The following is a 12,671-nucleotide window of genomic DNA, read 5'->3' on the forward strand; positions in this document are numbered from 1 at the left end:
CTCCACTGACTGAATAGCCTTGATCTACATAGTGTCAATAACGATAGAAACCGTCTCAAGATGCTTCAGAAAAGACGAGGACACTCTCATTCTTTTATTTCATTACTGAATCTGACCAGAAAAAGTTTTGAGGTGAAATTTTGCCCCAAACTTGTGAAAAATAAGACGAATTTCAACTTTCTCCACATTTTCTTTGAAAATTCACTCACTGGCCACTTTATTAGGAACACCAGTTAAAAAAAACACATTCTAATATAAACAGTCCTGCACTAAATCAGCATTAATCAATCCAGTTCAATAGAACCACAAACTGGATCCTTTAACATGAACAATCACCTCCATTCTTACACAGTTAGCATTAGTTTTTACTGGTGTACCTAATGAACTGGCGAATGAGCGTAGGTAAAAGTTGATAAAACATAAAACCTCCGGGCGCCTCCTTCTCATAAAGAAAAGTGGAAGTTGTCTGTGAAGTTTCTCAGTCATCCAGGTCATGTTAATCCAAAAGGCGTTGAATAAAGGCAACTGGACTTGTGGAATTTCTTGAAGACGTTGGTCTCTCAGAACTGAAGAAGCGACTCGGACGAGCGGCGTTAACGTCTCCCAGAAATCCTACAAGTCCAGTTGTCTTTATTCAACACCTTTTGGAAAAATGGAAGTTATTTTATGGAAAGATTCAAACAAAATCACGCTTGGATGAAGTTTTATTTGCCTCCTTTCTTCAAAGTAGCCGACAATAAATTAAAGCTCCAAGGAAACTCCTTATTATGGTCCTTCACTAAAGATGGCTAAAGATTAAGAAGGATTAAATAGCTATGGATTCATGGATATGGACACAAATGAATGAATGAATGAATGAATGAATGAATGAAGTGGTACTTACAGATATTTCTTAGACCGGAGATAACATAGGGCTCTGTTTCCATAAATTATGTGGTTATCAGGGCTGAAATGAAAATAAATAAATAAATAAATTCAGTTACAGGGATTTATCCATTTATCTGGTAAATTCCAATACAAAATTATCAAGTAACACCTTCTGGAAAAGTGATGATTTAAAATAAACACTTACTAAAATTTGATGGCTTTGGAATAATACTTCACGGCTTCTTCATACATCTGCTTCTGAAAGTTCTCGTTTCCCTTTTTCTTCATTTCTTCACTTTTCTGGACGAGGAATCAAAACAAAAACCACATTTGTTACTACGGCCGCTACCGTGACCGACACTTAGAGGGAGGGAACTCGCTGACACAAGGTGTTAAAACATAAACATTTAACATAGTAATTAGAGTTAGTGTTAGTGCTGGGGCTCCAATTAGGAGCGAGGAGCATTTTGAATTTTCTACATTTTAGATGTAAAACAAAGTGAGGATGATACTTTAAAAGAAAATATGTTCCTGTGACACCTACTAGATAGTCTTAGTTGATCATTAATTTGTTAGCTCTCTTAAAGACAGTCTGAATATTTCTTCACACTGAGCAGATGTAATAGCAGTAAATAAACAATTACTATTATAACGAGCAGCAAAATAGCAATAACCAGGAAATGGCTGAGTAACGAGTGTCCAGCAATTTCAGACTAGACAGAAACAGTTGAAGAAATTCACAGTGTGGAAAAGTGAACACTGTCCCTGAGAAACAAATACTGGGGGAAATGGAGACGATATCTCGATCGGACGTGATCCCATTTGCAAATATTTTGTTTTTGATAGGAGAACTATATGACTTTTGTTTTGAAATAGACACTGGAAATCCCCCTTTATTTTACCTCCTTCCTTTGTCTTCTGTAAAAATGACTATGGAAACCTTGTTTAAGTGTTTTTTTTGTAAAACCTGTTCTGCAAAGACTAATCCAACTTTTCTTTCTTGCAAAAAGACAGAAAATATCTTCTGTCTGATGTATTTGAAGTTGTTTTCTGGTTCTATTGTTTGACTTGAAAAACAATAAAAACAAAGTTAAAAGAAAAAAGAAGACAGTCCAACTTTGTCATTGTGTCTTTTTTCTATGACGATTATACGTTTATATTCGTGCCCTTGAGCGTCAGAACTGTTCAGTAATTATTTAAGGGTGTTGGTCGGTGGCTAATGTTGAGTTCCTGCGTTACGTTAACGTTACTGGAACCGAGCGGCTCATGTTAAATTTATTAAATGCTGAACACAAAACCGAGAAGAAGTCTGAGCAGAGGTGGAAGAGGCAGAAGGACTCGTCTGACCACTGAGGGGTGTGGACGAGGAAGCGTATTTCCAACAGAGATGGGAATTCATTAGATTTTATCAATATCAATGCAAAGGCCTGTTTCGCTTATCTACATAATTCTTTATCAATTCCAGAGTGAGGAAAAAGTATTTCTACATTCCAACATGTTTCTCAGTATTAAACAACACAATCTTCAAAAGATTCTGAAACAATGTTACAAAGTGTCTGTTAGAAATGTTTAATATCTTGGTCCCTTTGAAAGAGAAACCGTGTGTGTTCAGAACATATTCTCTCCATTAGAGACTCTCCATGAGTCTGTGGTTACAGTGACTCTCAGACTGTGTTGGTTTGGAAAAGTTAACCTACAGATCTAGACTTCAACCAGCTCTGAGAACCATATATGAACATAATAATTAAAAAAAAAAAGGAACAATGATAACGAAATTATTCTATTTTCTATTTTTTTATTTACATATATTATTTATTTGTTCAGTATAATAAGGATGAGAAGTTACATAGCCACATCCTGCTGCTTTGATTGGATGTGAAAATGTTAGAAAATGACAATAATAATATTTGGGGGAAGAAAATACAACCTGGATGCACATAATAAAAAAAAGGGAGATAAAAAATCTTTATGATACATCATTGTAAACCATGGTAAAGTAATTATTCAGTTTTTACCATTATGATTCTTATTATATTTGCTTATTTATGTATATTCTGTATAATAAGGATGCAGTGTACTGGCCTGTATGTGTGTGCGCCCCAGTAATGTGTGTTTACGTTTGTTTTCTTTTTCTGATCCTGATCAGTTCCATTTGACTTGATGTTAAAATGTTAGAAAATGACAACAAAAATATTTGGAGAAATGGATGGATATAATAAAAACATGCTTACAACTTTCAGCGAACATTTAATTTAAAAAAGTTTCTCTTTCACCACAACTCCTACTTCCGACTGTGTGTCTACGTCCACTTAATGGGGAAATGAGGCTGGTGAGTTTTACCTCGACGCAATACTCCACCGGTGCAGCCAACAGCGAGCTCAGCGTCCTCTCCAAGTAGCCTCCCATCTCATGAACGAACCTCGCATCTGAACATAAGCAGGAGAGATGATTTTAAAGAATATACCGACTCTTAACAGCTAGTTTGTTCTTCTTTTCACAGGCACAGAGAGACTGAGTCTTACACTCTGTGAACATGAAGTGGAGGGCGGTGAAGCGGGTTTTCGCGTGACCGAACTGCATCAGGCGCTGGCGGATGCCAGGTTCTCCTGTTTGCTCCAACCAGCAGATACCGTCATCCAGAACATCTGGAGTCCTCTGCTGCAAAAACACGTACGCTCAGTCACCTCCACTCACTATTACACAGATTAAACCAACTCAAAGTGTTTTTGTAACCTCAATTCTTCTTTTCTTTTCACATGGAACTTATCTGCATCGTTTAAGGTAAGTTTAACATTCATCTCTAGCAGTAAAAGTTTCTCCTGGAGTTTATTTCTTCACACATTTATCCATATTTTTCTGTCTTAATTATTTAAATCTGATCTGAAGAAAAGAGAGAACTCTTTTTAATATGTGTTATCTCGTCATTCAGACTTACCAAGTTAAACATGTTGCTTATATAGATGATCTGTTTCGCTTGTTCTTTTTTCCGCTGGAACGGGAAAAAAACAAAAGAAATTTAGACCAAAACAAGCTCAGAAACAGTAAAATATTAATTACACGACCGTCACTTTAACCTCTTCATTATTATATATGTGTGTGACCTGGAATTTACTGGTGTAGCCAGTTATTTATTCAATCACTGGTCACGTCATCACTAATACACTGTAATACAACAGCCTATTCACTTTAAACAATGCAAAAATGCAGTAGTTCAACTATATGTCTGTGATGCTGTTAAAGTGGATTGAATTAAACACTGAAACGTTTTTTTACACACACACACACACACACACACACACACACACATATATATATATATATATATATTAGATTAGCCCACTGAATAAAACAGGACTGTCAAAACAATTCAATATTATATAACAAACAACAGCCACAAAAAATTAAAACAACAGCTTTTAAACGAATGCTGATCACCACAACCTTCATGAAGCTGAGAGTTAGTGCAGGACAAGTTACATAAATACCAAAGCGAACTTACAGATCCATTCTCCAGGGCTCTGAGGACGGCTTCCACTATTTCTATCCGGACTATGTGTCTCAGGGTCAAGTCTTCGCTGTCCCTGGAGGGAGACCAAAACCAAACTCCTTCAACAATCCAAACATTAAGGACTTAGCGTGTTATCAGAGAATCGTACACGTGCGTACTTTGTGATGAGACCGATTTCTTGAGCCCAGGAAATGATGCTGCTGGACTCTTCGGGCTGCAGCAGGATGGGAAGCCAGAACGCACAAACTTTCATCCGCTGCGCCGCCTCTTTCATGGTTTCCACGGGGATGAAGCTCCATCTGTCAAAAATCTCCTCTGCAAACAAGCAAATGCAGAAATCCCACATTTAGCTGCTAAACATGGATCGTTATTTTCTCTTTTTAGATGCTTTTAAACAGCGACAATCACACTAACAACAAAACAATGAATTTGTAAAATTAAAATAAAATGTAAAATACATGTTAAAATTAGTCTGTAGAAAAACATCAAAAACAAATAATTTATAAAATATAATAAATATAGATATATAATAATAGATTAGACCAGTTTACACAGGCCTGAGCCAAGTACATGTAAAATAACTGAGTAGATATCAATTAAGCCTAGTGAGTCCAATAAAAGTAGGATAAACAAAGATACGTACGCAAACACTGTATTTTACGCTTATTTAGCTTTATAACAAAATAAGAAAAATGTTATAATATTTGTTAATAAAACACTGAATTGAATAAAAATTCTGTAATGGTTTATATCTATAACAATAAAGAGGTTTACAGATTATTTCTGGTCGTATTGTTTGTATATTAAAGTGGTTAAAGGTCATGAAGACTGATACAAAAAGAGGAAGCTCATAATAATGATAATATATAATGTAACAGAACCAGTGTGATATAAAGGTGTTCAAATTAATAATATCTATATTTGACAAAAGAATGAAACTGCCTAAAAAAATACTAAATCTTATTTGGACACAAAGGTGTTAAGACTCCAACTACAAGTAGGCGTCCATAACCTTTTTAGACATTTACACACATCCAAACTTCTTTTCCTTCTCTCCAATGTTGCGCCAACAGCTTTGTCGCGCTTGAACTTAGTCACACACACACGTCTGTACTCGAGCCACATTTGTTTTAAATGCAAATCAAAAAACCATGATGCTGCTTCACACTTCACACTTGTAAAGCAAAAACAGAAGTGGATAATAATATATATCCCCTACCCTGCCCTTCACTGTGAGTGAACAAAAACTGAACATGCAATTTAAACTAATATAACAGACACCGTTACTGTAAAGGTTATTTACAGCTGCTACTCAGATTTAAAGTACAGATCTCTCCTTTTCACAAAGAGACATTTTCCAAATATGCAGTGATGACTATGCAGTAAATGTCTGATTAAATTTTTCACCTTTGTGTCCAATAACAATGGCCAACTCTTCTAAGAGTCGCTGTTCTTTTGTTTTGAGAAACATAGAAGTTAACTTGACTGAATAGTTTCACACGGGGGCACAAATTTCAAGCAACTGCACAAAATGTTATTTACCTGTTGGACGAAATGTGATGATCGTGTCGTTTCTCTGAGGGACCAAAGGAAGGAAGAAACAGTTTGTCAAACGCCACACGCACACAAGAATAACACGAAATAGAAACAGTATTATTTTGATTTCTTTTGTTGGGTTTATAACTCACCACTTGTCTCCGGCGTTTGGAGGATTTCCAGTTGCCTTGGTGGTCAAAATCCGAGTCTGAGTCTGACATTTTGTCCAATTCTGCAAAAGGTTTTTCCAGCACATTTAATCAGAATTAACAGAGGAAAAACACTGCATGCATTCTATTAGGCTAAATGACAAAAAAAAAAATACCAGGACCATGATGGGTTTTAAGTTTCACCCACGTGATTTACAACGAACTAAAGCAGACGGGGTGTGGTTTATTCAAAACACACAACTGGTCTGACCAGGCCACTGGAGGTGTTGGGCAAACACCAAGACAGGAAGCAAGCCACGTGTTGAAACAATTAACGGGGACAAAGTGGAGTAAATTTAGTCAGTTATTGCAATAAAAAGCCTCCAACGCTGTGCAGTTTTTTAAGCTAAAGTACCATTACTCAAGAACTTGGCTAACGTCGCCCTTTGATTTCCAACAATGTTAGCACTGTAGCTTACTAGCTTACCTACGTAGTCACTTACACAGCAGAAGTACTCGTATTGGGAACTTAAAAAAACTACTGTGCGGTTAATGCTGCAGCATAAGCTTCCTCCTATATGTAGTTTTCCTAATAACACGCCACCGTTTAAACACTTTCTTCCTAGTTTGTTTAACTGCGACGACATCGACGATGACTCGAGCGCGGTTTACGGCTACAGCTACAACTAGGCGGCGTGACTGAGTTTAACGAAATGTTAAATGTTTCTAATAATGATTAGAAAACCCTTACATTGAGAATACAGGTTTGTGAACACTTATTTGTGGTCTTCGCTCGTCCAGTTCATATTAATGTGCGGAAGTCAGGCGTCGTCCACGTACGGACGTCAACAATGCGTGAGGGAGGGGGGGGCGGAGTTACTACTGGAGTTCTACCGCACGCTGTGACGCAATCACGCCTTCTCCTTTGTCAATGGGGTTAAGGTCTGGACCATGTGGTGGTCAATCCATGTGTGAAAAATAATGAACCTCTTGTTAACAGTCTGAGCCTGATAGATCATGACAGTCATCAGGAAAATCGAAATAGTTGTTTGAGAAATGAGAAGCTACTCGTTGCATTAGCTGGGATTCAATAAATAATAATAGCTTGTTTCCAGTTTAAAGATAATCACTCATGCAGTCGTGATCCTATGGTGGCCCTGGGGTGGAAATCACAACAGCAAATCAGAAAACACAACAGCAAAACAGAAAACACAACGATATTAACCAAACCGGAAAAGGTAAGTACCCTCAGGTGACATGAATTGTCGCTGACTGGACAAAAGAACTGGTCCGTCCTTTGAACCGGAAAGGACAGGGTTTTTTTTTTTTAAATGTTTTGTAAACATGATCACCATGAATGAGCAGATACGTGCTGCTGTTAAGGAATATTTTGGTGCCGGACATGAATATGATGTGATGCTGGATATGCTTTCGGCATTTCACAACATAAAAATGCCGTTGTGTTTAGTAATTTGTTGTTGTGTTTAGTAATTTGTCGTTGTGTTTTCTCTTTTTGTGTTGTTTTCTCTTTTGCCGTTGTGTTTTCTGTTTTTGTTGTGTTTTCTGTTTTTGTCGTCGTATTGTCTCTTTTTGCTGTTGTGTTTTCTGATTTGCCGTCATTTTCAGATTTGCAGTTGTGTTTTGTCTTTTGCTGTTGTGTTTTCTCTTTTGTTGTCGTATTTTCTGATTTGCTGTTGTGATTTGCACCTCAGAGCCACCATATGAACCGATAGAAGTGTTGTATTTATTAAATTCTTTTGGCCAGACATGATATTATATTATATTATATTATATTATATTATATTATATTATATTATATTCAGGTGTATCACCACAGATGGAAATATATTGTTCATAAGAAATGTTTAGTTGACCTTGTTCAACACATTTTCAGTAAATGCAAGGCGAACACAATGATTTATTTATTTATTTTTTAAGTAAAAAGGCAACAGGGCAATGAAAGCATGACTTGTCTCAGTAAAAGATGAAACTCTTTATTAAAAACAACTTCCATTATCACGTTGAAACAGATTGGTGATCTAATAAACAAAGGAGATGTGCAGGATTTGTGTTGCAGGCTGCAGCCTTCCCTTTGGTCATTCATCATTATGCAAACACGATTTAAAAGGAAAGTACTGGACCGGCCATATGCAAATGTCCTCACAAAGAGAAAAACAATGACATGCTCTTGGTTTTATTCAGTTGGAAAACATGCTTTATCCTCTTGGCACAGAGTATGTCAGGACTGCTGCAGTTGGCTGCACTCGTTTTAGGTTTTTCTAATAAATTGTGGGGGAAATCAACAAAAATAAAAAGTGAAAAATGCACATGCTTAGCTTAGCATTTAGGTTCCAACCAGGAAAATATGCAGGACAGGTGGAGGATGCAGAATACCATTTCTTTCATTTCTAGTCTGTGTATTGAATAAACAAAGCAAAGATATAAATCGTCGAAGCTAGCAGTTTCCCATGTCTCCAGTCTTTATGATAAGCTAAGCTAATTAGCTTTATCTAGCCCTCTGTAAGTAAGGTTAGTCATATTTATGGTCATTTTATGGGTATTGTCAGTAGCAAGTGATAGGCTGGTCATCATTTAAAGTGCAATTTAAGATAGGATAAGATAGTACTTTATTGATCTCCATTGGGGGAAACTCAAAGTTTATTTAACTTCTCTCTAGATCAAAGTGGTCTCTCTGCCTCAGCAGGCCGTGGAAGACTTTGTCAGGGTAAAGGAAAAAGTTTCGGTTGCGTTGCAGGTCCTGGGCGTTCATAATGCGGGTGACCAAGGCTTGTTGTATGGCTGGAGACTCACAGGGGCGATGCTGCACGTTATGACTCACGTTTCTCGAAGGCTCAATGACTAACAAACCAAGCACACCACCCTCCTCCTCCTCCTTTCTGTTAGAGTCAGCAGAAGAGTTGAGTGTTTTTCTGCTTATCATAGCGTCAGCTGTGACATTACTTTTTTTTGACAAACGGAGTCCAAAGTCTCCCCCGGATCCGTCTGTTTTACAACCCCTGCTATCTCCAGCAGTTAAACGGGGTGGGGTAGACATATTAAATCCATCAGCAGAGACACTGGGACCAGTCAGGCTGACATAAAAACTGGAGCAGGTTGCATTGGTTGGGGTTGATGTGTTGGTTCTGGGTTGCACCGGTCCTGGAGATCCAGTCTCCTTGATGCTTCTGCGCAGATAGGTGGTGTAACGTTGAACCAGGTGATTTAACCCCGACTTATAAGACAAACGGAGCGACTCTACTGATCCTAACGGGACAGAGTGGAGGCGAACCTGTTAAAAGGAGAAAAAAATGGCTTTTAGATCAACAGAACAGGAAGTAGTGTGTCCTGAACGCAGCAAGTCAAGGTGGATTTTACTGACTAACCACCCGAAATAAATTATTATTAATAAGAAAGCTTCTGAAATAGCTGCTACTGAAATATCAATACTTTCGATACTAGGTCTTTATGCTCTAAAATCGATTCTCAAGTCAAAATATACCTTTGATACTTCATTGGAGGTAATGTAGGAACACAGTGGAAAGTATCTAAGCTACAACAAACCTTGTGAAACACGTCAGGTTAAACCACAACACAGAATACGAGGCATTTATGATGAAGAGGACAGAAGAGGAGAGCACAGCGGCAGTGGTTTTCCTGTTGTTGCATTAGCTCAGCTACAGTATATAGTAAATGAGGCCACTGCCTCAATATACGTCTGAGTTTAAATAAATAAAATCTTGTTTTCTTTATGAAGCTATGATTTGAAATACGCTACTTTTTTGCAGGTTTACGAGACACATTAGGGCGTATTTACACAAAGTATCGGTATCGGATCGGTATCGCTGATACCAGCATGAATTTTTACTCAGTATCGGATCAAAAAGGAAATCAGTGGTATCGAACATCACTGGATTTTCATTTTGCTACCAAAAGTTTTCTTCCTAGTGGTCACTTGTGGTGTTGCAGCCCAAAAAACATTTTTCCATTACTACAAATATAAGAGTTTTTTGATGTTTTGATGACAGGACACCTCCCATTTTGTTAAATTTCTGTAAGCATTCTGTCCTCTAGGTCATAATATATTGGGAGAAAAAAAGTTGTAGACTTTCCTCAAGACATTTACACTCTCGTGCAAGTATCTTCTTATAAATTTAGCTCCCGAGAAATGTAATTTTGCATCAGAGCACAAGAGCTGTGATTGGTCCACTTGGTAATAGTGTGTTTCCACTTTAGTATTTCCAGTTGCTTCGCTAGCTCTGCAATTTTTGGAATTGTTTGTTTTGGATCAATAAAGACTGAACACATTGAGGAATGGTTAACTGATGAGGTTTGGAGATACAAAAATTAGTACGACTGATCTTTGGTGCAAAAGTTTTAAAAGTGAAGCAGGAAGTGGAAACAAAAATTAACCGACCCAACTAGCATTTTTTTTCAGAGTGAGTCAGACTGACGAGCGCACAAGTATAAATGACTCGCAAAGGCGTTGGCTACGATCGTAGGTTAAGCAATCCATGTCCTGCAGAAGCTTTAACATTTGTGGAAGAAAGATCAGGATCAAAATGGTTTCCTCAAATGGAGGAGGAGCTTATGACCTATACTGTAGCCAGCCACCAGGGGGAGCTCTACATACTTTGGCTTCACGCTTGAGAAGCTGTCATGGCATCCATTTTTCTTACTGTCTGAATCCATAATGGTGTTCAAAGAAAAAAAAACTTAGTTGTATGATTTCTTTGAAACTACAGACTCCAGCTTCAGACTTTCAAGATGGCGCCACCTGGAATTCAAACCCGTACTATGACCAATAAATCATCTAATTTTTATATGATATAGCTGAATTGCACTATGGGTAACATAGGCACCCATTGTGTGGGTTCTTTGATCCCGCTGCATTGATTTTTTTATACTTCAACTGGACTTTAAGCCTTTCCTGTTCTGACCTGGTGGATTCTCACGTGCAGGTGAAACGCAGCTCCCGTCAACCACTGCTGCATGGACTCAGAGCTCATTCTCTTCTTAGTTATCATCCTCTCATAATGGTCAAGCAGCTCGAGTTTCAGCCAGCGGTCGTAGAGTTCCGTGGTCTCGGCCATCTTCTCCGGGTTGTTGGCGATGTCCGGGACGGCGCGGAGGTAGCTGTGGATGATCCTCCCAATTCTGGAAGAGGTGGTGATGCCAAAGATCCTCTTGGGCTGGGATCCATGAGTCGATAGATGGCCTTCTGTTGAACCCCGTGCTCGGACCTGGTTTGGCCACAGAAAATTTTAAATGTGCAAATTTCAGTTTCTTTCCTGAGTCATATTTTGTGACACAGGCAAAATGACTATTAGCTAGAGAAGCAAACAATCAGCAAAATTATGTTCTCAAATCCCGGAGAGGACAGAATTTGTGTCTTAGTTTTACCTACTTGTTGGGCAACCTGGTCAAACAGCATGGACAGAGCCAGAGCAACGACACCTACTCCCCCATATGTGACCCTGCTGCCCCCCACCGCTCCGGTCAGGTTGAGGCTGAACACCGTCTGCTGCTCGCTGCTCATGCTCTGCCGTAAGAAGGCATATCGGTGCTGCAGCGCCGCCGCCGAGTCCAGGGACAGGAAGGTGGATAGGACGGGATCGAGCGAGATGTCGGGGACGATGTTGGCGTCCCGGGCCACGGAGAACAGCTCGTGGACGGTGGCTGGAGAAGGGAGACACAAACTGCGACCGGTCAGAATCATGGCTGTATTTGTCTAAGTGGATTGTTTGTGTCTGTGTCTCTAACCCTCTGTGTGTTTATTTGCCCCCGTCAGAATGACGTTATCAGCGCGACCAGTTCACTAAAATACAAATGCATGACCCACAGTGTCTGCACAAATATGAAGCCCCCCAGTCTGTTAAGTGGTTTCTTATTTTGTGGATGAAATGTCCTGTCGAGTTTCTGCAAAAACGAGACCACATTTGTACTTTTAAACAGGAACTGGTGAACAGGCAAATAAGTAAACTTTCACTTCCTTTGCCCGTTGAAAGTTTCATATCGGTTTCACTCGCCCCAGTGACCGAGGCCTCAACAGATCCACTTGGATTCTTAACAATGTATTGTAGAGACTTTTCTAGCTTTCACTGTTAGTGCAAAAAGCGGGATAATTGTTTATTTCTCCGTAAATAACTGATTGTACTTGTGAATAACACTGACGTTCTGATTACGATGTAATCTTCTTCTGGGAAACGTGAGTCCTAGCATTTATGTGCAACCATCTAAATGAGCACAGCTCCATGGAAACAACAAGGGGAGGATTCCCCAGAAAAGTGATGCAGACACACACACACACAACCATTCATGTGATGGAAAAAACATCAAAGTGAGCAGGACAAAATGTTCACTTGCTAATATGTCCCAAGACAGGAAATTCTGTGTTATTTACGCGGCCAGCTGTTCGTTATATTGTGGCTGGTCAGTGTTTAATGATGCACTTTCCCATTATGTTTTCCTAATAAATTTACAATCTAATTAATTTAGATTAATTTAGAGGCATCAGGCAAGACCTGGTCTCTCTGTTAGAGTTGATGCAAAAGGCTGAAAATATTATTAGTTTTTAGACTAACAAAAAAAGTGTCATTCTCACTTTGTTCATT

General features: G+C 38.7%; 2 protein-coding genes across 4 annotated transcripts in view; both read right to left on the minus strand.

Moving 5' to 3' along the window:
* The window catches only part of ttc3 (tetratricopeptide repeat domain 3), a 28,742-nt gene extending 21,819 nt beyond the window's left edge, over positions 1-6,923 (minus strand). For 2 of the 3 annotated variants that reach the window (XM_047606606.1, XM_047606604.1), the window contains exons 1-10: positions 6,812-6,923; positions 6,064-6,143; positions 5,918-5,951; positions 4,534-4,690; positions 4,367-4,448; positions 3,803-3,856; positions 3,390-3,525; positions 3,208-3,293; positions 1,073-1,167; positions 884-946 (exon numbers count right to left, since the gene is read on the minus strand). In XM_047606606.1, coding sequence (XP_047462562.1) covers positions 884-946; positions 1,073-1,167; positions 3,208-3,293; positions 3,390-3,525; positions 3,803-3,856; positions 4,367-4,448; positions 4,534-4,690; positions 5,918-5,951; positions 6,064-6,132 — 776 coding nt within the window. In that variant the 5' untranslated portion in view covers positions 6,133-6,143; positions 6,812-6,923. The remainder of the gene's footprint in view (positions 1-883; positions 947-1,072; positions 1,168-3,207; positions 3,294-3,389; positions 3,526-3,802; positions 3,857-4,366; positions 4,449-4,533; positions 4,691-5,917; positions 5,952-6,063; positions 6,144-6,811) is intronic. The other variant, XM_047606605.1, reaches the window with a different exon arrangement.
* Positions 6,924-7,973: 1,050 nt separating this feature from the next.
* On the minus strand, positions 7,974-12,356 carry LOC125020795. Its single transcript, XM_047606299.1, has 3 exons — positions 11,465-12,356; positions 10,998-11,300; positions 7,974-9,349 (listed from the first exon to the last, which is right to left on the minus strand). Exons 1-3 carry the CDS (start codon positions 11,774-11,776, stop codon positions 8,723-8,725), a joined length of 1,242 nt encoding a protein of 413 aa, XP_047462255.1. The 5' UTR covers positions 11,777-12,356; the 3' UTR covers positions 7,974-8,722.
* Positions 12,357-12,671: the final 315 nt, after the last annotated feature.

This window comes from Mugil cephalus, chromosome 15, assembly GCF_022458985.1.
Source record: "Mugil cephalus isolate CIBA_MC_2020 chromosome 15, CIBA_Mcephalus_1.1, whole genome shotgun sequence".
Taxonomy (NCBI): Eukaryota; Metazoa; Chordata; class Actinopteri; order Mugiliformes; family Mugilidae; genus Mugil; species Mugil cephalus.

Bases quoted from the DNA above. Each gene is read 5' to 3' on its own strand.
- LOC125020795 (XM_047606299.1), bottom strand. From the start codon at position 11,776: ATGATTCTGACCGGTCGCAGTTTGTGTCTCCCTTCTCCAGCCACCGTC. The intron at 11,301-11,464 runs GTAGGTAAAACT...TGGCCAAACCAG, and splicing joins TTGACCAGGTTGCCCAACAA to GTCCGAGCACGGGGTTCAAC. The intron at 9,350-10,997 runs GTCAGAACAGGA...TCCTTTTAACAG, and splicing joins TGCACGTGAGAATCCACCAG to GTTCGCCTCCACTCTGTCCC.